The following is a 24,595-nucleotide window of genomic DNA, read 5'->3' on the forward strand; positions in this document are numbered from 1 at the left end:
GACATACACACAGACAGACGGACGGACGGAGTACAAAACATACTCTCCCCATGCCTGGTGGAGACAAAAATAAAAAATAAAATATTATACTTTAGTGAAATGTATCTTTCGGGTCTAGAGAACCAGTATCACAGATAATTTCCCTTCATTCATTCATATGTTTTTTCTTTTACGATGAATAGACCACATACTGGTCAGGGATCAGTGGCCTCAAATATAAAAAGAAAACAATCCCTCCCTCCATAATAAAAGGGGGCCAAATGCCTTTCATGGTGGAATATGTTGGCTTCGTTGTTCATTATACTGGGTCTTGACTACATGGTTAACACAAAATTGGGCACTAATGAGAAACACCTCAGAATCACTTGCAATTTGGGCAATGGGTGCCCTGCACGATACAATGCATGCAAATTACAGTCATTAACAAGTTATGTGAAAAATGTCTTTTATCACACTATATCTATTGTTGAATTACCTGAACTGTGTCAACTGTCTATCAGCTCTCCAATGAAATGAGGAAATTGCAATAAAACGTTTAGATAAGGAAACAGCAGGCCTTAGTTTGTTGATCATTAAGCCTGAGATCACATAGGGACAGCGACACATCTAGGATACATAACTGCCTGTTCACAATACAATCCTCCTTGTTAATTTGACAGTCAGAGTCAACCACTTAACCCCTGGTCGATATGCTTTTTTGAATGTCAGATAGCTAAAATAGCCGATCTACAAGCTCACAATTGATGTATTGTGAGGATGTGGATTTGCTATTTTCGCAAAATACAAGCGGCAAAATACAGTGCGGATTTTACTGTGTAGACACAGACAAACACACCAGGCAGCATGTTATGATCACCTGCATAAATACACCCCAAGATCAGTGTAGGCAAACACACATGCAGACGCTTAAACACACACACATTTTTCTTCAGCTGAAGTACATTCATTAACACTAGTCCCCTGAGACTACCCTGCTTCTCAAACAAGCATGGTACTCTGGGGAATGTGGTACTAATCAGTTTTGCCAGGACATTCTTAGAAACGTAATTGAACCCAAAGTAGCTGAGGTGTAACTGGAAGCTATGAAATCAGCATTGCAAATTGAACCACAATCTGAAACGGTCTACCGGCTGGTTATACTGAAGATATGGTGAGGCGATAAAACAGTAACAGTAGCAGTATTTCCTTAGGATGGAGTTGTAGCAGCGATTTGTAGCAGCGATGGTAGACAATATTGTTCTTTCTCATGCTGGCAGATACTCAGTCGCATCCAGGTGACTGAGGCTTAACTGTACACACTACATACATTAGGCTACATTTATGCACAGTAATGAGCAGGGGATAATCTTTAAAACAATTATTGACATATATATATATATCGGCCTGGCAGGTCTGCATGTCAGTGGGTAGCCTACCCGTGGGTAGACTACCTGTATCAATATGGATATGTTCTAGTATATTCCTATCAAATCCAGCAATGCTCTTTAATGGGTTTTGAGATACGTCTGACCATTGACTCTAACGAGTCCGACCATTGGGAGTGGTCAGGTTACTCTGTAGACTAGGGTTTATTCCATTTACGCTGAATTTGCAATTGTCGCTCTGGATAAGAGCGTCTGCTAAATAATGTCAATTGCAACGTAAAATGACCATTGATTTAACTGACCACTGATTCTATTGACCACAGATTCCATTGACCATTGATTCTATTGACCATCAATTCCACCGACCAATGATTGACACTGACCAACAGCTGCCATGTCAATATGGTCCATTGCAATCAGGGAAAGCAGCAGCTTACCAGTGTGTCCTCACTCCGTGCAACACTGATGTTACTTCGGGACAGGAAGGAACGGGACAGGCGGTTACATAAGGAGATGAGACGAACCGATTGCTGGAACAGAGAAGAACAGATACGAGTGAATGATTATCCAGTGTCTACCTGACTGGAAAGGCTATGGCCAGGTCACGTTAAAAGGAATTGATTTAGCTGGGGAGGAACTTGGAAATGGGAAGAGGGAAGCCATTATGGTTTGTGGAGTGAAGCGGGCGTGGGTGTGTGGTACGTGTGTTTGTGTGTGTGTCAAAATAGTTGACGTTTTCTACATGGTTAGTTCCCCCTCAATTGTCATATACTCTGTGTGTGTATTTGATTTCTCCTTGTTGAGCTGTTCTGTCATTCAAATTGTGTCTTTGGAGGTCAGATTTTGTTTTGTACTTTTTTTATTTCAACTGAACAATCTACATTTTGTTCTGTACTCTGCTTGCCTCCTCATTACGATGCTCATCACAACACGCCAGAGGGACAGTGTGAGAGCAGTCAACCCACCACAGACAGCTGCTCTCATTAATACTAGCATGGGCCTTATGGCAAAGACCTGTTCAACTGTAATTATATTAGATGTGCGTGTTGTTTATAAATACTTTCTTTAAGCTATTGGTCAAGTTTATGCTAAATGCAAGGTCTGAGTGCATGCATATAAATGAACAAAGGACTTACTTTCCATTTTCTCCGTGCTGCAAACTTCTTAAACTTCTCCATGTTTACAGCAGACTCCTTCCGGCTCAGTGCTTGCTGTGTGTCTTTTGGCTGGTTTGACAAAGCGGAAATACGTTGATTAACAACTTAAGCCCTATATACTTTGTCATACAATGAATAGCAAAAATAGCTGATCTACATGCTTGTAGGTCTGCTATTGTGTGGTTTTATCCCATTTTTGATATAAACATTTCTTGCTATTTTTTCTATTACCTTTTTTGTATTGAGTGGTGTAATAGTGACCTCTTCTGGTAGTAGTGGTCACGCACAATGTATCGCTTCTGGTGTTTATTTGGCATATATATTTAGTAATTATGGGATAGTTAGACCCAAACGAATTAGTGTAATATACAGATGCTGTAAGGAGTTAAATGGTTTTAATTAATGGTGTGGTCATTTTCATCCTGTGTCTATTGTTGGAGTGCATATTTGTTAATTTTAGGTGTGTTGCATCAGGTAGGCTCATTTGCGCATGCGTCGACTGGCCGCAGTTCAGTTCGACAATCGACATTGTTGTTGACGGGTGAAGTTGAGCTGGTGAGTGACGAAATGTGGTTATAATTGTTTATTTACTGGGCATATAACTACTATAAATGCTTCAGATATGTGTCGGATACAATCACTGATATGTTCATATTATTGATGTTGTGTTTGTGTATATTTTTGTGTCCCTACAGTCGATTACCTGGCTGGATACTGGTTGGAAAACAACAGGGTTACTGTACAAAGTGGTAGTTTCAGTTAGCATTAGCATATTTGAGTTGTTGTGTGAATGTGTGAGTGAAATAAAACGTGCTTAAGCCAGTACTGTGTGTTCCATCTATGCTTGAGTAAGGCACTGTTTTCATCCGTCAATAACCCCTTTGCGGTGGGAGTTGCTAAATTGAGGTGTAGTTTAGTAAAACCGTACAGTAATCGACACCAAACCAGTCCCGTGACGGAGAAGCGAGGACCGGACGGTGTCTAACAACAACAAAGCTAACGTCGCATCGGAGCCAGGCGGAGCATCCCGGCCGTTCGACGTCGCTTCAGGACCAAACAAGCCAACGTCAACATTGCATCAACATTCATTGTGGGATTGAGTGTGTTGTGTTTGGCCTGTTTATTGCAACGGTGTAGGCTAAGCCGTTTGCTGCTCTTTGACTTTGCTATCTAGCTGTTAGCTAACAGTGACATTGCTAAGCTAGCTCCCGCCGGACCGGAAGTGGAGCGGCCGCCATCTTAGGTGAGGCGGAAAACCGGAAGTGGGTCAAAACAGCGTCAAACGGGAGCGTACCAAAACGTCATTTGACTATGGGGGATATTGATGAATATAAGAAGAAACGTGCTGCTCTACAAGGGGCTTTCACTAGGAGGGCCAATACCATTGCTTTTAACATTGACCACTTGACTGAGTATGATCTATTGGCTGAACTGAATGCTATCAAGGGAGATTATGAGAAACTATGTAATGTTAGTTTTGATTATGTTGGTGCCTTGGAGGAGGAGGATGAAAGCGCATACGCATCAGATGTGGCTGAAGTTAGGGTAAAGCTGGGAGAGTGCCGCACAAAGTTTGTTGCCACGGAGCTTGGACTAAAAAAGACATTGTGGTCCCGCTGTGCAGTAGACCGGTTTAACGGTCTGAAAGACAATCTCAAGTTTGCTTTTGATCAGGCCGACACACTCCTGAAGCAAGAATTGCCTCATGAACAATATAAAGCAGCGTGCGCTGAGTTGGAGAGCAGAGTTGAAGCGCTGGAGGACTTTGTGCGAGAATGGTCCCGATGTGTCCCCGAGGGACAAGTGGACGAGATCCGGACCTGCCTCAATGAAAACAAAGAGAAAAAAAGGAAAACTATGGTTGCATGGGCTGACCACATGCACAGTGGTGCAGTTGGGGGGGACATTAAAGGTGAGGCGCACAGTGGCGGAACGGCCACCGCTGATGCAACCAGCGGACACACTGGCAGTGGTGGGGACGGTGGCTTGACAGCGGCACACCCACAAAATGGAGGCGCGGGCCTGGCCGCTAACCAGACCGGCGCACCGGATAGTAATGTGAACCTCCCTGCGCAAAGCGTAAGCGCCCCATTAACGTCTCACCAGGCGCCACCGCAGCGCCCACCACCACCACGGTTTGAACCAGACACTTTCAGCACACCGCGGCAGCAGAGATCGTTTGCTTTGCCGGCGGATGGAGGCAGCGCGCGGCAGGCAAATGCTGCGCCAATGAACATTTCGAGCGTGTCTGCCAACTCCCTGGGGTCAATCGGACCTAGGATAGCGCTCGCACCACTACGCCTGCCGAAATTCTCTGGGGACAGGAGGAGCTACTGGCGCTGGAAGGTGAACTGGGGGACCCTCCAGGGACTAGCAGAACCCACAGGCTCCCCGGAGTGTAGGCTATTTCACCTGCTGGACAGCATTAATGATGAGGTGAAAAGTGAACTCCGGCTGTCACATTGCCGTGATGCGAACGAGGTTTTCCGGGTTTTGGAGGACCGTTACGGAGACATGTCGCAAATAGCGGACGACATCGTAATGGAGTTACAGGAGTTACCGGCTGCGCGCAACAACCAACCAAGAGAGGCTTTGCATCTGATCCAAGCGGTGGAGAGGGCGCTATTGGACCTTATGGACTTGGGTTGTGAGGACGCTTTAAAGAATCAGTTGGTGATCCGGTCGCTGGAAAGTAAGCTGCCGGACAGTATGCAGGAGAGGTGGCTTTTGTACCGGTGCGATACCGCAAATAATGTCATCCCGCGTAACCGGTTCGACAAGTTGTGGCGGTTCCTGAGAGACCAGAAGACTGTTCTGGTGCAGATGGAGCAATTACAGTCCAAACGGCCAACCTCCGCCAGGGCGGGTGACCCACAACCACGCGAGAAGCCAAAAGAAAGACCAGGCGGCAGAATGCAGGAGAAGCGTTCATCCACAAGGGCTACGGCGAGCGAGGCAAGAGGCGACCACCCGCAGGGTTCTTGTGGCATGTGTGGTGAAGTAGGTCATACTGGCCGTTTATACCGCTGCAAGACTTTTAGGAAGGCCATTCCGACTGCACGGAGGGCCGAGGCCAAAAAGTTGAATGCTTGCCTGAAATGCTTGGATCTCCATGGGAGTGAGGGACTGTGCAATAAGAACTTTCTGTGTCGCAAGGATGAGTGCAAGAAGGGTGATGCACCAGCAGACCATCATTTTTTCCTATGCCTTAAAGCACCAGTCAAAAGAGACACTGCCAGAGAGGAGACCAAGGGAGAGAGGAGGAGAGAACCTCGTGGTCCGACTGAAGAGCAGGAGACATTGTTTGCCAATCTGGGTCTGACCCCGGCGCAACTGGATGCTGTTCGTAAGGCCTGCACCAACAAAGTATCTTCGACTGTTTGTGCCGTGGAGGGTCTAGTGGACGAAAGCGGACCGAAGGAGCACCCCGTCCTCATGATGCTGGTGGACGTCACAACAAAGCGAGGAGACTGGATAGGAGCACTGATCGACCTGGCCTCGGATACTAACTATATCACACACCAGGCTGCGAAGAGACTTGGACTGACTGGTGAACCAATCATGCTAGTCATACGTGGTGTGGGGGGGATGGAGGCCAAGGTCAAGACATCGAGGTACTTCCTGAGCTTGAAAGTAGCGACGAAGAAGGGGACATGGCGACTTCATGAGATGACCTGTTATGGTCTGGACGAGATAGCCAGAATGGACCACGCAGTTGACTCTGGCCGCCTGGAGAAGTACTTCCCCGGTGTCGAACCGGGGGAGCTGATCCGCCCAGACAAAGTTGAGCTACTCATCAGCATGCGGGAAGGGCGCCTGGCACCACAGCGGATGATGAGGTGCGGCGACTTGGTTTTGTGGGACGGACCTCTTGGGAAAGTCGTCAGTGGTTTACATCCAGAACTGTTTGAAGGCATTGAAGTGACAGTGCGTCAGTCATCGACCCATTTTGCATGCTCCATGAGGGCGGAGGCCAGACAAGTTGATGTTCTCCGCGTTTGCCCGGAGCTGGAGAGCGGCGTGGAGGTCGGAACCACGGCTGCGTGCAATGCTGAGGTTGTTAAATGGCTTCAGTGGGACAGCATTGGTGCCGCCTGCGACCCAGTATGTGGTGGATGCCGTTGCGGGAAGTGCGCCCCCGGTGGGAAGGAAATGTCACTTGCTGATGAGAGAGAGTTGGAAATCATCAGGGGAGGACTGACCTTTAAGGTCAGCGACAAGCACAGTGACAAACCCCACTGGGACGCCAAGTACCCCTGGAAGGAGGACCCTGCTACCCTGCCCAATAACCGCAAAGCTGTCGAGGCAGCGTTCCTGAGGTCGGAGAAACGCTTGGAGAAGGACCCGGTGTGGAAGGAAGCCTACGCGAGACAGGTGCACGACATGGTCGCGAGAGGGGCCGCCATCAAGCTTTCCAGGGATGTGATGGACAGTTGGAACGGAGCGGTGTGGTGGGTGAACCATCTCACAGCCCCCAACCCCCACTCCGTTACTACTCCGGTGAGACTTGTCTGGGACAGCAGCCAGGAATATAAGGGTGTGAGCCTGAATGGCATTTTGCTGAAGGGTCCAGACGTTTTGAACCCCATCAGGGCGGTGCTGCTTCGTTTCCGGGAGGGAGAACACGCAGCGATTGGAGACGTGGCCAAAATGTACAACTCCGTGTGGCTGGAGGACCAGGAGGTGCATGTTCACCGTTTCTTGTGGAGGGACTCCCCGGCCGATGACATTGAGGACTACGCCGTGGTGAGGGTGAATATGGGCGATCGGCCAGCTGGCTGCATTGCCCAGGTCGCGATGCGTGAGACCGCCCACCTGCCACAATTCGCCGACAAGGTGGAGGAGAGAAATGTCATCGTGGACAGTGCATATGTCGATGATTTTTTGTATTCTCACAACGACCCCCAGAGGCTGGACGAGATCCTGGTGGGGGTTGAGACCATACTGGCAACCGGCGGGTTTTTCCTCAAGCCCTGGGTCCGGTCTGGCCAAGGTGGGAGGCAAGGTGTTGGTCCATCTAAACCAGAGACTATTTTGTTGCCCAACCAGCTTCGTGACGAGGACAACAAAGCCCTGGGAGTTGGATATCACGTGGAGGAAGACGAACTCTTCCTCATGGTGTCAGTCAACTTCTCCACGAGGAAGAAGAAGATGCGCACCGAACTCAACCTCACCTTAGAGGACGTGGAGGACAAAACGCCAGATCCTCTCACCCGCCGTGTGTTGCTAAGCCAGGTAGCAGGACTTTATGACCCCATTGGTCTGGCGACGCCCCTGAAACAAAAGGGCGTCATTCTGGTCCGGAGAGCCTTTCAGGAGGCTGGAACATTGTCCAAGGATACATGGGACAAGCCGCTGTCTGGTGAGCTACGCGGGAAAGCAGTCGAGCTCTTCAAAGACTATGCTCGGCTGAGTACCATCACTTTCCCCAGGTGCATTACTCCCCGTGGCTGGGTGGGTGAGCCCTGGGGGATTACGTTTTCTGACGGGAGCTGTGACTCTTATGGAGCGGTCCTCTACCTGCTCTGGGAGACTTCTGGCGGAGTTGTGGCCCGGCTGGTGGAGTCCAAGGCCAAGTTGACACCCCTCGACCAGAAGGGCGACGCAGTTAAAGCGGAGATCTGTGGCGCGGTCTTCGCCACGCGACTGAAGGGCTACCTGCTGAAACATGGACGGCTGAAGGTGGAAAGGTGGTACCACTTCGTCGACAGCCAGACGGTATTGGGCGCAATCCAGAGGGAGAGCTATGGCTTCCAAACCTTCTTTGCGAACCGTATTGGAGAGATACAGAAGGCCGGACCCATGACGGATTGGTGGTGGATTCCAGGTCAGTACAACGTGGCCGATCTGGTCACAAGAGGGTGTTCACCTGAACAGCTTGACGGTGACTCCCTGTGGCAGAGAGGTCCTGAGTTCTTGACCAGACCGGTGAAGGAATGGCCCATGAAGTCCGCAGCAGAGGTGGCCTCTGGTACCAGGGAGATTGTGAGTAAGCTACAGAGAAAAGCTTTCTCCGCAGTCGTTACCAGGTCCCAGGTGAAGGAGCTGTCTACGCCAGGTGGTCCTAGCGGTGTCGGTGGCATGGTCGAAGACGGTGCAACTGCAGGGTCTTCCCTGGTCGGAATCATGAAGTCCTTGCCAGGTGCAACTACAAGGTCTTCCTCAACGGCATCGGACGTCTGCAGTATGAAGAGACTGTGGGGTTCAGCTCTCGTGGATCAGGTGGATCTTTCAAGGAGCAGTACCTTGACCAAGCTCTGTGGCGCTGTGGGACAGGTCCGCAGATATGTGCACTCATGGTTGAGTGTGAAACATCGAACCGGCAAGCGGGAACGGTGGGAGGCGGCGCTCACAGTCGAGGAGCGCAAAGTAGCGTTCCAGGACCTATGCCTCGCTGCCCAAGCCGGTGTAGCCTTCCCCACGACGACTCTTAACCGGCTCGTCGTGAACAAAGACAATGCAACAGGACTCTTACTGTGCCACGGCCGTGTCCAGTCCGTGGATGAGGAGAGACGTGGGGTTCCTTTGCTACCCCACAAACATCGTATCAGCATTCTTCTCGCCGAAGAAGCCCACCGTGCCAACCACGAAGGCGTTGCTGGAACCCTCCTTCGGATGAGAAAAAGGGCTTGGGTAGTGCAAGGCCCTAGAGTCGCCCGCAAGGTGGTCGACGCGTGCATACATTGCCGGAAGAGAAGAGCCAAGTTAAGCACACAAGTGATGGGCAACCTCCCCCCTGTACGCACCAGTCCAGCGGCTCCTTTTGAGTATACAACACTGGACCTGTTTGGCCCGTACACCGTCAGGAGCGTGGTGAAAGGGCGAACGAAGAGGAAGATCTGGGGAGTGGTCTTTAGTTGTATGGCCTCAAGAGCGGTTCATGCAGACTTGGTTGAAGACCTGTCGACTGACAGCTTTCTCAAAACGTATCAGCGATTCACCGCCTTGAGAGGCCATCCGAAGAAGCTCTGGTCTGACCAGGGCACCAATTTTGTGGGGGCCAAACCAGCACTTGAAGAGCTCTACAGCTTCCTGGCGGGTCTCAACAAAGAGGAGATACAGAGGAGAGCGGCTGTGGCTGGGACCGACTGGACTTGGGAGTTTAGCCCAGCGGACTCGCCACACCGAAATGGGGCAGCGGAGGCGGCTGTCCGTGTGTTGAAGAGAGCGTTGAGCAGCGTTGGTGAGGGTGGTGAGCTGACCACTCTAGAGTTCCAGACCCTCCTTTATCTGGCTGCCAATCTCGCGAACGAGAGGCCGATCGGTGCCAGAGCACAAGTTCGAGATGAGACTGTGGACATTGTGACACCCAACATGTTGCTGTTGGGGCGGGCGGGGCCCGGAGGTGACACCCAGGGATTTGAATTCCCTGCTTATCCTTTCAGCCGTCTACGAGCAGTCCAGGTGGAAGTCGACAAATTCTGGAGGCGTTGGAGCCAGCTGGCAGGTCCTCACCTGTTCGTCCGTCAAAAGTGGCACTTTCCTGCCAGGAATATTACAGCTGGAGACCTGGTCTGGTTGGCGGACCAAAACGCCCTCCGGGGTCGTTTCAGACTGGGTCGGGTCGTGGAGGCTTTCCCTGACGGCAAAGGTGTCGTTCGGGACGTCAAGGTGCGAACCTGCCACAGTCTTCCGATCAGCTGGTCCCGCGTGAAGAAGGAAGGGGCCCCTTGTTCTTCCACCATCCTCCACAGGGACGTGCGGAGGCTGGTGGTACTGATTCCAGTTGAGGAGCAAGGAGGTGATGCCGGACTCAGTTAGCTACTGTTTGGAAAGTTGTTGGATTATTTTTCTACCTCCACGGACTTTGAAGTTTTCCATTTCTTTTAAATGTTTACGATTTGTCTAATTTGTTTACAAAGCAGGATTTGGAGCTGTGAAATAATCGCTTGTTTGTGTGTTTATTATGGCCTACTTGGTCGTTGCCCAATAGCCCAGGTGGGAGGTGTGTGGTTTTATCCCATTTTTGATATAAACATTTCTTGCTATTTTTTCTATTACCTTTTTTGTATTGAGTGGTGTAATAGTGACCTCTTCTGGTAGTAGTGGTCACGCACAATGTATCGCTTCTGGTGTTTATTTGGCATATATATTTAGTAATTATGGGATAGTTAGACCCAAACGAATTAGTGTAATATACAGATGCTGTAAGGAGTTAAATGGTTTTAATTAATGGTGTGGTCATTTTCATCCTGTGTCTATTGTTGGAGTGCATATTTGTTAATTTTAGGTGTGTTGCATCAGGTAGGCTCATTTGCGCATGCGTCGACTGGCCGCAGTTCAGTTCGACAATCGACATTGTTGTTGACGGGTGAAGTTGAGCTGGTGAGTGACGAAATGTGGTTATAATTGTTTATTTACTGGGCATATAACTACTATAAATGCTTCAGATATGTGTCGGATACAATCACTGATATGTTCATATTATTGATGTTGTGTTTGTGTATATTTTTGTGTCCCTACAGTCGATTACCTGGCTGGATACTGGTTGGAAAACAACAGGGTTACTGTACAAAGTGGTAGTTTCAGTTAGCATTAGCATATTTGAGTTGTTGTGTGAATGTGTGAGTGAAATAAAACGTGCTTAAGCCAGTACTGTGTGTTCCATCTATGCTTGAGTAAGGCACTGTTTTCATCCGTCAATAACCCCTTTGCGGTGGGAGTTGCTAAATTGAGGTGTAGTTTAGTAAAACCGTACAGCTATTCTTTGCTAATTTAGGAAGAAAACTTAAATAAATTTCTTTATCTTGCCCATAATGACATGCCCAAAAAGGGAATGCCAGGTTGAAAGTGGTGAATATCGATTGTCACCATAAAATATTGTTTTTTAAACCAAAGCCAAAAACACTAAATAAATATCTATATTGATTATATCCATCTATCTATAGTATCTATACATTTATATTTATAATAAATCAAGTTTTGCTGTACAAAATTAACATTTAAAATATGAACTTCGGCTGATGGATCTAACCTTGATCCAGGGGTGCTGGATGCTGTCCTGAATGGTCATTCTCTTTCTAGAATAGAAAAGGCATAAGAGTTGGAATCTCTTAACATAACAGTGTGCTCTGCATCCAGGACCAGGACAAGCATAAAAAGGAACACAATTCAATTTAGCAGCTCTAGACTGCACCCAGTATATCTCACTGACAGAATGAGTTTGAGTCACAGCCTTCTGGTTTCTGGTTTCCCCTGGAAACCAGAAAACTAAATAGGATAGTGTAATGTCCATTACTCTTAACTTGATGAAAAAACCCGAAGAGGTACAGTACAGTACAGTACAGTACAGTACAGTACAGTACAGTACAGTACAGTACAGTACGTCGAAAGGGAAAGGAAAGCGGAGAGGGAGTATTGTCTGGTCCTAGGGGAAGGGAAAATTACTTTTCTGTCTTCACCCAGCAGATGGCTGCTCAAATGTCTCATGTAACCCCCCCCAGGGGTGGGGTTACAGGCCCTAACACTGATTTTCACTGTATAATCTATTTGGAATTAAACAAAGGGGCATGGGAGCGCAAACCCCAATCTCTTTATTCCTGCAACACAGTATCTGATAATGTAGGCTTATTTTGATCTGGACGCAAAGGTTAATCATCTCTTTGTGGTCTGCCGATCATCCTCACCATGTCCATGAAAATCTTTGCGTTGCTCAACTTATTTTGTTCACAGACTAAAAGAGGAGCAACTAGAAAAAGTGCCCTTCTGGGCACAGGTCTCCACCAGGAGGATAGGAGTGTGTGTGATGTTTGGCAAAATGTTTAGGAGTAATATAAGTGTGTGTGTGTGTGTGTGTGTGTGTGTGTGTGTGTGTGTGTGTGTGTGTGTGTGTGTGTGTGTGTGTGTGTGTGACACGGCTTGGCGTGTTGTAGCGCCACCATGAGGCTGATTTGAAAACTCAAGTGGCATTTCTTCCTCAGCCTAGTGGGAATATGCATGCACAGTTTCACCACAATCGGACGCTGCGTCGAGTAGTTGTGGCGATTTGTACAAAACGGGTACAAAGCGGGCTACTCCTGAAAAGTTTAGAAGCCAATCGTAGGCAATGAAGGTGGATTATGAGAAATCAAACAAACCCGTCTTGATCACATGACTATGGAGAGCATGTGTACCGATTTGCGTGAAATTTGGATAACATCTGAAGGAGTAATATTAGAAAATGTGTTTTACATATGTCGGCCTCCTGGTGGCGCTATAAAGAGCAGATGTGAAAAATTCCAGGCAAAGGTTTTTCCTTGGCCTCTAGGGAGTTGGCATACAAAGTTATCCACAAATCCGTGCAGTTGGAGGTAAAAACACTTTTCGGCCAGTTATAGCACCACCATGAGGCTGAGTTGAAAATGTTCACGTGGCATTTCTTCCTCGGCCTAGTGGGAATGTGCGTGCGCAATTTCACGGAAATCCGACGATGTGTTCATGATTTGCAGCATTTTGTTTGAAACTGAGCACTCCTGCAAACTTTGGAAGCCAATCTTAGCCAATCAGGATGGAGTCTGAGAAATCTGAAAGACCCGTTTCGTTGAATGGCTCTAGAGAGACTGTGTACCAATTTGCGTGATGTTTGGACAAAATCTGTAGGTGTACTGTCCAAAAACTTGTTTTGCACAAAGCGGCCTCCTGGTGGCGCTATAATAGGCCGTTCTGGAATTTTTGGGGCAGAGGTTCATCGTTGGCATCCAGGGAGTGCGTGTGCAAAATGTGGCATCGACCGGGTTAACGGTGCCGGAGATTAGCTGTTCACAGACGGACGGACACACGGACGGACGGACGGACGGACACACGGACGGACGGACGGAGTGCAAAACATACTCTCTCCCCATGCCTTCGGCCTGGTGGAGACAATCACAATATTACCCTGTGTGTGTAATCAGTCAGATAAAAGCGTTATGTTGTGCATACTTGGGGTCTTTGATAAGTAGTCGTGCTATGAAGTCTTTGGCCAGGGCGCTTGTGCTGCTGAAGAACTCCTCGTCGAAGGTGTAGTCCACGGCCGACACGTTGGCCAGCGTCTCCTGCTTGTTGTCACCCAGGAAGGGAGAGGCACCACTCAAACTGGAACAGGAAACAACTCCACTTAGTGAAACCGCAAATGCTGCCTTGAACAGAATCAGAATGAATCAGAATTTGAAGGTTTTCAGAAACATTAGGTCAGGCCCGAGAAGGCGTTCCCAGATTCGGCCTCAGGCATCAATGGATTAAGAACTAACTGCGCAGCAATATTGTAAATACTTTCGTTTTTTTGGTTGTTGTTTTTTTGTCTTTGTCTTTTTCTTTTGTCTGCCCACTCTTTCTTCTTTTTCTCCTTCTGAAATATACACTCTGAAGCGATATTGCCCTTTGCCCCTGTTAAGTGTTGACCTGATGCCATATGTAGTCCTGAAGAAAGCAAGGATGTTACAGAGACACTGGAGATGGAGTCACTTGGAGGGGGGAGGGAGGGAAGAGGGGTGAAAAAATAAATCCTTGGGAACTGCACTTGAGTCCTATGTATGCATAGAAATGCTGTTATTGTACTGCTTTTTCCAAATAAAATAAATATTATAAAAAAAAAGAAGAACTAACTGCGGCGCTTTTGAGCTTGTAGATCTGCTATTTTGGCTTTTTCTTTTTTTCAAAATGTCTGAAATAAACTTTTGCCAACCAAAGCAGCTGTCTGTCTGTCATGATCTTACTTGTCCCTAGTGGGGTCCAGTAATCAAAAGGAAGGAGATGGGATTGCATTTCATTTCAGGGAGTGACTGCACTGATTGGCTTCAGCCCTGGAAACTGAAACTAAGACCATGTTGATGTGAAAACGTGATTACGGAACAAGCCTTTGTTGCTGGCTCATTAGTTGCAGCAGGCCGACATCAACCTAAAGGAGTGTGGAAGTCAAACACGAGCAAGGGGAAAGCCACTTGGACTGTTTTCAATCCTCTCATCTACTCCTACAGTACCACTCAGATCGGACCTCAGGAATGTTAACTACTTAAACCCTCTATTCTTAGTCCGACGGACCTGAGTTACAACTGTACATGGACAACGTCTACAACAAAATCTCTTATCCAAAAACAGCCGATCTACAAGCTCACAACATGTCACGTTGCGACGTGTTGTAAGCTTGTAGATCTGCTATTTTTTTAGCAAACCTGGTGAGCATTTCTCCCTCTGACTTAGAAGTCTGGCTGAAATAAAAATGTGTTTTTTTCACCTTCTTGGTGTGTATTATGCGGCAGTGCTGTCAACGAATATTCCACATTCAAACCTACATTCAAATATTAAAACAAACATTTAAATGTGTAAATGAAGGTTGGAATTAAAAATGGGGGTCCCTGGGCTGCTGAAACCTTGTACTGGCCTTGTAAGATCCCAGAGCCATCTGTTTGCAGACTGCAAAGCTACGCTTCAAGTTACACCCCTCCCTGGCTGTGAGTAGACAGACAACCCCGACTGGGTAGAACCACTGCACTGAATGCACATGGGAATCACACAACATCACTTTAAAGGTATATTCAGTGATTTGACTTAATTCAAATATCACTTGTTTTTTCTTTTTTTCTGGATAATCCTCCCTACTATAGAGTGTGCTGACCATATAAGGAGTTCCTCCCTGTCCCCAGTGAGCCCCTGGGGTCAAAAAACCCTAGTTTCAGTTTTGGTGGCGGGTGGCAAAGCCTTCATCCAATCAGGATGAGAGGGGCCTTCCTCCAATCATGATCGAGTGGGGGCGGGCCTTGGTGCACATGCTGTTGGCCTGTTGCACTTCCCCCCCACTGTAGAGCGTGCATGTGCACATTTTGTTACCGGGGCGGACTGGGTGGTTTTCCAAATCACCCAAATCACTGAATGCTCCTTTAATTGATTGAACATGATAATGTAGATCCAACTGAAATGGACGATCCATTTGGTAATGATGTCGGTCAAATTCACGACATTAGTTAGTGTGCCTTAATTTTATTTACACAAACACATTACAAATTTCTAGGCTTCATGAGTGTAACTGAATAGATTGGTTTTATTGCAATTTCCCGTTTCATGTCACGAGAAAGATTGTTCCATCACAGCAGGTCGCTCGGAACGATGCATTTCCATTCTCCATAAAACTACAATTAACAGCCTGGGTTTTATTTTAAACCATTACTGTATATGAATGAACCTTATTAGTATAAGCCAAGAGAATAATAGAATAAAATGAATCATTCATTCATATTCTATATTGAACATAGATAGGTTCAAATGGTTCTTAAATCTTCACCAAAACACCCCTAACCCTTAAACATTAGATGAGACATATTGATGTCAATACGTCATTGTATATTCACAGATTCGAAACAGGCCTTTCTGTGTGGAGTTTACATATTCTCCATGTCCCCTAGAGTAGGTACTAGGTAGGTAGGTACCCTCACAAAAAACATGCAGTAATCCTGGTAATTCAAAAACGAAAATGTTGGGTAGTAATATCGGGTACTGTATACTGTGAGTTTAAACATATCAGACCATTGATATGGTCCTTTAGCCCCAACATTACTATAGGACCCGCAAAATGTCTTCACGTTGCAGGATTTTGCTCATCAAGCTATCCTTGAGAGAACACTGGGTCATCACAAACATAGCATTACAAGAGAAAAACACACGCCCCACACACATTGTCAAATGGTCACGTCCTGGGAGGCTGGGACGTGGAGTCAGTCACAATTGGTTCAGGCAATTAAACCAAATGTGTCACTCTGACCAACTGGTCTTTCCTGCTCCATGAAACACTGTCCAGCTCATGGACTAATTACCATGACAGCTGGGACAAAATGTAAAGGGTCCGGCTCAGACTAAGTCTGGCAGAAATATACAGACTATATGAATTGCAGCTACACAAACAAATTATAAAAGCAATTAGTCACAGTGCAGGACAATAATAGTGGGGAAACATTGACTTACAGTACAATTACAATGACATTTTCCCTAACTTTTGTTTTATAGAATATATATGCATCTGAATTCTGAAACATCCTACAAAAGATGTATTCTCTATCTATATCTGTGCATGTTATATACACAAACACACCAACAATGACATATGGCCTTTAAATGTATGGCCTTTAGATGCCATGCTTTTGTTATTGCTTAATGTAAATCGCTCTGGATTAAGAGCGTCTGCTAAATGCCTAAATTGTAATGTACAAGCTGATAATAAGTGGTACCAAATGAATGGGCCAAACTTTTGCTTAAGATATCCAACAGGATATTCTCTACATGGTTTCAATGAACATGAAGTATATAGGATCAAAGTGTCACACAATGTCAGTGTGTTCACAGTGGCATAAAACAATATGGCCAAACTATGTTGCTGGCATCGCTACAGCTCTCAACGCTCCATATAGATTGAAATTCTTTATTTGGAATACCCCTTGAGATACAATATCTCGTTTTCGAGAGGTCCACAGAAGATCACGACACTGACCTCTGACCTCATCAAACCCTGGATCATCACTTACATCTGCATACAGTATATGGAGCCAGCCAGCAACTCTACATCTGACCTCAAACCCTTAGATCTCCATATATGGAGCTGACCTGTTCTGACATTCCATATGTTGATCCTTGATATCTCAGTTTTGAATGATACCTGAACATTCAACCGGCCCTGAAAATGAAGGCCCGGCACTACCTAGCCCCTCATCAAACCTTGTACACTCAAGACACTGCCCCCGCCGACACCCTTAGATCTCCATATATGGAGCTGACCTGTTCTGACATTCCATAATGTTGATCTGACCTCATCAGACCCTGTACACTCAAGACACGCTCCATATATGGCCAGTACAGAATTCATTCCATATGTTGATCTGACCCCCCATGCCAAAGCACCAGGCGGATGCGTGCATGTGACCTCACTCTTTAGGGCTTCTCGCCCTCAGGGTGTCTTACTGGTATAGTAGGACTGCTGAGAGGTAACAGTGAAATGGGGAGGAAGGGGTTGGAGGGTTAACAAGCTCTGGTGGGATGCAAGGTCAGTGTGTGAATCTATGCTTCTAGCCAGTTTGAGATAGCCGTCATTGGTGGTAAATAATGCACTATTCACCTAGCACATTGTCAACAGAATATTGCTGTCACACCGAAATCAGCAACACCACATCCACAGTGATAGTTTAGGGTCACAATCAGCCCAAAATACTTTGGAATGTCTGAGACAGAGTGCAATATCTCTCAATGGGCCTGGTCTTTAAGATACTCAGAGGATCATGCAGTGCTCAGTGTTCTAGAGTGAGTGATGACCATGGGCATTGGGCATAACACAACCGCACCCCTATTGTCTCTGTAGATATTCCTTATGATTCTACTGAGTTTTATTCCAATATGATTTGTATTGCATTGCATTGTATTGCATTGCATTGCATTGCATTGCATTGCTGATTGAGTACAACGGATCACAATGGAAACAAGCCTCTTGGGGCTTTTATCCTTTTAGCCTAACCTTTGACTGTGCTACCTTCACAACATGTACTGTTAACAATCTTGTTAATAAAGTATTCAATCAATCAAACCCACCATCTCCCGTTTACCCGTATCTGTGTGACGTATGTGGCCGACCGGCCACCTCTTTAGGACACCAGTGCAGAAGTAGATCTTAGTCTATTCATTATAAATGGGAGAACACAGCTTCTGACTGGTTCTTTAGTCCCAAACATATTAAACCCATTCTTCGCAAGCTACACCCCTACCAAACATTCTTACACTAAGACAAATCAGGAGAAAATCAACTTTGCTATCATCATTTTCTAGCAACAATAATGATGGTAATGTTCACGAGACCTGACATCAGATCCTGGCGCCCACTTAGGAGACAGTTTCTAATCAAGTACCAAACCAAGAGGACACTGCTGGCGAATTATTGGCAGAGTGTGCCGGCTTACCCTTGATTTATAGGCCTACTGTAAGTAATTAATAACACAGAAGAGATATTTCTTGATTCCCTTTTGATTAGGTATGGTCATGATGTAACAAGGAGAGCTTCAGTAGCATTTCCCTCTGTAGAGACTAAGAATATACTGTAGGTAGTTAAACACACAGTGATCAGTCTACAGCTCTAATTGAATCACACTCACTTGGATGAGTGCACATGTACATTACAGCACAGTTTCTGTCATTTAGGTGACGCACATTTCCAGATTGGCTTACAATGAATGAACAGGTCAAGGATTCAATGTCTTGCTCAAGGACATTTTGACAGGAAAATAACTGTTCCTGCCGTGCACAAAGTCACACACACACACACACACACACACACACACACACACACACACACACACACACACACACACACACACACACACACACACACACACACACACACACACACACACACACACACACACACACACACACACACACACACACACACACACACACACACACACACACACACACACACACACACACTCTCTCTCTAAGTGACCTGTCAGGTAAAGTACTTACAGTATGTAGGTTATTACACCAACACTCCTGGGAGAGAATGGGAAAGAGTAGAGCAGAGAGAGAATATCTGAATCCATTGTAATTAAGATAAACAACGAGCTCAAAGTGATGCAGTGTTAATGAATGCACAAAATGGAACGAAATCATGCATGCATGCACTCAAGAGATATACACAAGTGAAATTACTGTATGTGTATTAAATGATGAGCATTGGGTGTGTGTGTGTGCGTGCGTGCCTGCGTGCGTGCGTGCGTGCGTGCGTGCGTGCGTACTCACCACATGTCTGCCTCCAAGCCCAAAGGCTCATAATTTACCACCTCTGGGGCTGCAAGACAAACAATTATGTTCAGTTCAACACTTTCCATATTCATCTATGCATTTTGCTTTCATGTGTAAAGTAACCATGATCCATGTATCACAGTGTAGTCTTGACATGAAGATAGACAAGTCAAATTATGTGTCAATAATGACCATATAAGAACTGTGTATGGAGACAGAGTGAGAAAGAGAGACATGTGATGGAAGACGTGATGATGAAGAGTCATAAACAAAATAGAGGGAATAAATATGAAATGCCTTTCTGAAGCAAATATCTAATTTTGCATTGCAGTGGTCCAACATTATTATCTTTATAGAGACATTTATTATATTATAACATCTGATTCTGTTCAAATGATTTCTGTCCCCCGAAATCTAATGCAAGCACTTTGGCAAGGACTGTTCTCTAGTGTCAGCTACCAGGGCCATTGATTGGTCTTTATTTAGACCACTGGCACAGAGTGGACACTAATGAGCCGTGCACAGGCTCTGGTTTGGCTTCAGCGGTGAGGGGTAAAACTGGATTTAAATTGAGTTGCGCTCCGGTGCTGTGCACAGAAAATAGCAGATTACTCAATTTCACAATGCATCATCATGAGCTTGTAGATTGGTTATTTCCGGTATGCAACACCACGCACAACAATGTATAGCATACCAATGATGATGAGCAGCTGGGAACTGGTAGGTTTGGAGCACAGCCGCCAAGCAGGTGGTCAACAGGCACAGATAATGGCCTGGGCAGGGCCAGGGCCAGGGCTGTGTGTGTGTGTGTGTGTGTGTGTGTGTGTGTGACTGTGTGTGTGTGTGTGTGTGTGTGTGTGTGTGTGTGTGTGTGTGTGTGTGTGTGTGTGTGTGTGTTTTGGCATGGCAGAGCAGTAGTCCTCTAATAATCTCCAGCCAATTACTGAGTCCCCAATGGCCCAGTTGGCACCTGCTTTTCTGGCATTGGGGGGGGGGGGGGGGGAAATCAGAGTGGTGCTAATGTTCAGGACCTACATGTGCAGTTGTGTGTGTTGCAAAGTACTGCACATGCATGATGTCTTTGTGTCTTCTTTTTTTAACTCTCATGTTTGTATTTCTAACTCTACAGACCACTAAAACCTGTTCTTCACAATAGCAGACCATGAGCATTCATGCGCACACCCACACACACTGCAGCGAGATGTGACGAGGTCAGTCTCGTAGAGGGTCACTGACCTACAAATTCTGGAGTTCCGAAAATGTTTTTGAAATCGTTGCCAAAATCTATCTTGTGAGCCAGGCCAAAGTCGATGAGCTTGATGCGCGGATGAGGCACAGTTCTGTTCAGCAGCATGATGTTCTCCGGCTAAAGGGACAGACGGAGACACACACAAAAACAAAAATAAAAATGAATCAGTTAACTAATCCTTAACCGATTAGAGTAGTCGTAAAATACAAACAACAAAACCAGGAACATGCTGACAGGAATGAGAGCCGTCAGCCATGGAAATCCAATGCAAAACAGGGGTAAAGCCTCTCGAGGAAGTGGGCAGAGGAAAGGAAGTCAAAGATGTGCAGAAAGTACAGCCAAACAACAGAGGCTGGACATTCCAATGAACACAACACCTCCTTTAGCCGAGGCTATCTGTTCTCAAGGCGTAATGCATTAAAAGCTCTTTTGACTCGTCTTGAGGCCGACATTGAGGGATTTAGTCAAGGGAAAGAACTATAACAGGTTGCTTGTAAACCACAGCAGCTACTCAATTTCAGACAAATGGTTAATTTCAGACAAATCAGGAGAAAATCAACTTTGCTATCATCATTTTCTAGCAACAATAATCATGGTAATGTTCACGAGACCTGACATCAGATCCTGGCGCCCACTTAGGAGACAATTTCTGCACCTGGGATGGCACTTCTTCCTAAAATAATAATTTAACACGTTGGTTTTACTGTGCGCAGGTGTCACACAATGAAAATCGCAGATCTACAAGCAGATCAACGCGTCATAGCACCACACATTGTCAGCTTGTACTTAGTTGTGCACGGGCGTCGTCGAAAATAGCTTGTAGATCTGCTATTTTCCAGTGCCACTAGTCCGCAAATATATATATATATATATATTATTATTTTTATAAAACCTTTTTTTTTCAACTTTCTTTTTTACAATAGAAACGCTGGCCACTGGTCTGCGTTTATATTGTAGTGTACTGGCATGGAAATATTTAAAGTTTTTCATAATCTAACTTAGGTTTAAATGAGTTAAGAAGCACATGATCCAGTTTCTGTCAGAAGATGGGTGGATTATATCTGCAGTATCGGTCTTGTTTTTATAGCATGGCTCTGCAGGAGGCTAGCCTTCTATGATCCCATAGAAGGCTAGCCTCCTGCAGAGGGTCTGTCTTATGTCCCTGTCAGATTAGCACCCATTGTTTTGTGCACACCATCAGTAGGCCACAGAGGTACCTCCACTAAGGTTTTTTCCACATGTTTATACTTTTTGAAATGTTTTAATAGCAGTCACTGGGGTGACTTTGGAGTCAACCACTCACGCTTATGGAATGGCAATATCAGAAGGCAGAAGATTTCAATGGTTCTGATTTAGCTATTGGTTTATCAAGAAACATATATCCAATCATCTTATATTTCATATAATCTTATTCTGTCGTTTAATGCACGAGTGAGGAAGACAATGATCACCGGTGACGTAAGGCCATGGGGCTTAAAATATATTTTCTTTTCTTAATGGAACAGATTTGACAGAATCTTTTCTCACAAAAGTCAACTGGGCCATAATTAGGCATATATATATATATATATATATATATATATATATATAGCTGATGCTCAAGTTCAAATAGCCTTACAAATGACATCACAGAATTCAACTAACAAACAAATGATGTCATGCTAGTCAATACTAGACTGTAAATAACAATAAGCGGAGGTGGGGGTGGGCTGGTGTTTGCTCTGCCATTGATTGGATGTGGCTGGTTGAGCACAGTTCTAATCGTTTAAGTGGGCCTGGAGGGCTTTATGGCCTGAACTCTGACTTATGGTTCAAGCAGGTTAAGTGATGAAAGTCTGACTGGACAGAGAGATGCTCTTTAGAAGCCTGCTCTAAAGTTAAGAGGACATTTCTTTATTTAAAAGGGCAACGCCAACATCACAATTTTTGAAAACCTGAATGAATCCCATATTCTCTTGTCAGGAGGACTTGTATAATTCTGACTTCGCACAGTGCATTCTGTTGGTCGAGAGATCACGCTCAAAGGGTCCTGGAAATAAACTAGCATACGGTACTTGAGACACAAATCATTTTTTAACGTCCTCCTCAAGAAAGGACAATATGGTTGGGTTCAAAATCGGCAAAGTTGTCCCTTAAGCGGTCAGGGAATCAATAAAGTTGACTAAAAAACTGTCATAACAGTGAACCAAAATGTTATATAATTCCCTGAAGTGGTGTCAAGTCTCACATTGCCTTGGACTGCATCCTGCCAGAACCTTCTCTTCTGTTTATCCGCTACATAAAGTTCCACCCTCTACATTTACCAAACGAGGACAGCATAAAAGGTCTAAAGCCAAACCCTGTGGTGCTGAAGACAAATCGCAGCACACTGCACTACCAGCATCTACCACTGCACTGCACTACCAGCATCCCTTTACCTTCCCCTCATATTACAGCACACTGCACTACCAGCATCCCTTTACCTTCCCCTCATATTACAGCACACTGCACTACCAGCATCCTTTACTTTCCCCTCATATTACAGCACACTGCACTACCAGCATCCCTTTACCTTCCCCTCATATTACAGCACACTGCACTACCAGCATCCCTTTACCTTCCCCTCATATTACACACTGCACTACCAGCATCCCTTTACTTCCCCCTCATATTACACACTGCACTACCAGCATCCCTTTACTTCCCCCTCATATTACACACTGCACTACCAGCATCCCTTTACTTTCCCCTCATATTACACACTGCACTACCAGCATCCCTTTACCTTCCCCTCATATTACAGCACACTGCACTACCAGCATCCTTTACTTTACACAGCACAACCAGCATCCCTTTACTTTACACAGCACACTGCACTACCAGCATCCTTTACTTTCCCCTCATATTACAGCACACTGCACTACCAGCATCCCTTTACTTTCCCCTCATATTACAGCACACTGCACTACCAGCATCCCTTTACCTTCCCCTCATATTACAGCACACTGCACTACCAGCATCCCTTTACCTTCCCCTCATATTACACACTGCACTACCAGCATCCCTTTACCTTCCCCTCATATTACACACTGCACTACCAGCATCCCTTTACCTTCCCCTCATATTACACACTGCACTACCAGCATCCCTTTACTTTCCCCTCATATTACAGCACACTGCACTACCAGCATCCCTTTACCTTCCCCTCATATTACACACTGCACTACCAGCATCCCTTTACCTTCCCCTCATATTACACACTGCACTACCAGCATCCCTTTACTTTCCCCTCATATTACAGCACACTGCACTACCAGCATCCCTTTACTTTCCCCTCATATTACAGCATGTTGAGGCTTTGTGTTCATTTATCAGAGAGATGGAGATTAAGTGATTCAGTAATAGAACAGAAATATCGGCACAGAGGATTATCTGAGGATAGAAGACTCTCCCGGTTTAAACTTCTGATGTTCAGTGTCAACCTTTCCATTTTTTGTTATTCAGAGTGCATGGTTCTGATTCACCGCCTCGCCGTGTTTAAGAACAGTGATGTGTTGCATTGACAATAAGAACCAGTGGTGTCTATATCTGGGTGTGTGTTGCAGTCATACCTTGAGGTCAAAATGGGATATTTGTTTGGTGTGCAGGTAGAAGACCCCGTCTAGAATTTGCTTGAGGAACTGTGTGGCTTCTTCCTCCGTTAGGGATTCCTTCTCTGCCAGGAAGTCAAAGAGCTCACCACCAGCCACCCTGTACAAAGAGAAGGAGAAACGAGGAGAGAGAGAGAGAGAGAGAGAGAGAGAGAGAGAGAGAGAGAGAGAGAGAGAGAGAGAGAGAGAGAGAGAGAGAGAGAGAGAGAGAGAGAGAGAGAGAGAGAGAGAGAGAGAGAGAGAGAGAGAGAGAGAGAGAGAGAGAGAGAGGGGGAGAGAGAGAGAGAGAGAAGAGAGAAGAGAGAAGAGAGAGAAGAGAGAAGAGAGAAGAGAGAGAGAGAGAGAAGAGAGAAGAGAGAGAGAGAGAGAGAGAATTAAATGGTGGATTTCATCTGCTCAGTGACTACCAATCTCCTTAATACGGCAGCACTAATCTTAGATTCCAACACATTCACCCCTGCATGATTT

The 24,595-nt window shown here is 45.9% G+C and overlaps 1 protein-coding gene across 2 annotated transcripts in view; it reads right to left on the bottom strand.

Moving 5' to 3' along the window:
* Positions 1-24,595, bottom strand: part of dapk1 (death-associated protein kinase 1) — a 100,626-nt gene that overhangs the window by 38,634 nt on the left and 37,397 nt on the right. For both annotated transcript variants that reach the window (XM_079516404.1, XM_079516403.1), the window contains exons 4-11: positions 24,089-24,227; positions 20,486-20,615; positions 19,247-19,295; positions 18,971-18,997; positions 13,421-13,573; positions 11,496-11,541; positions 2,501-2,590; positions 1,802-1,894 (exon numbers count right to left, since the gene is read on the bottom strand). In XM_079516404.1, coding sequence (XP_079372530.1) covers positions 1,802-1,894; positions 2,501-2,590; positions 11,496-11,541; positions 13,421-13,573; positions 18,971-18,997; positions 19,247-19,295; positions 20,486-20,615; positions 24,089-24,227 — 727 coding nt within the window. The remainder of the gene's footprint in view (positions 1-1,801; positions 1,895-2,500; positions 2,591-11,495; positions 11,542-13,420; positions 13,574-18,970; positions 18,998-19,246; positions 19,296-20,485; positions 20,616-24,088; positions 24,228-24,595) is intronic.

Source organism: Electrona antarctica, assembly GCF_951216825.1.
Source record: "Electrona antarctica genome assembly, chromosome: 12".
In the NCBI taxonomy this organism is placed as follows: domain Eukaryota; kingdom Metazoa; phylum Chordata; class Actinopteri; order Myctophiformes; family Myctophidae; genus Electrona; species Electrona antarctica.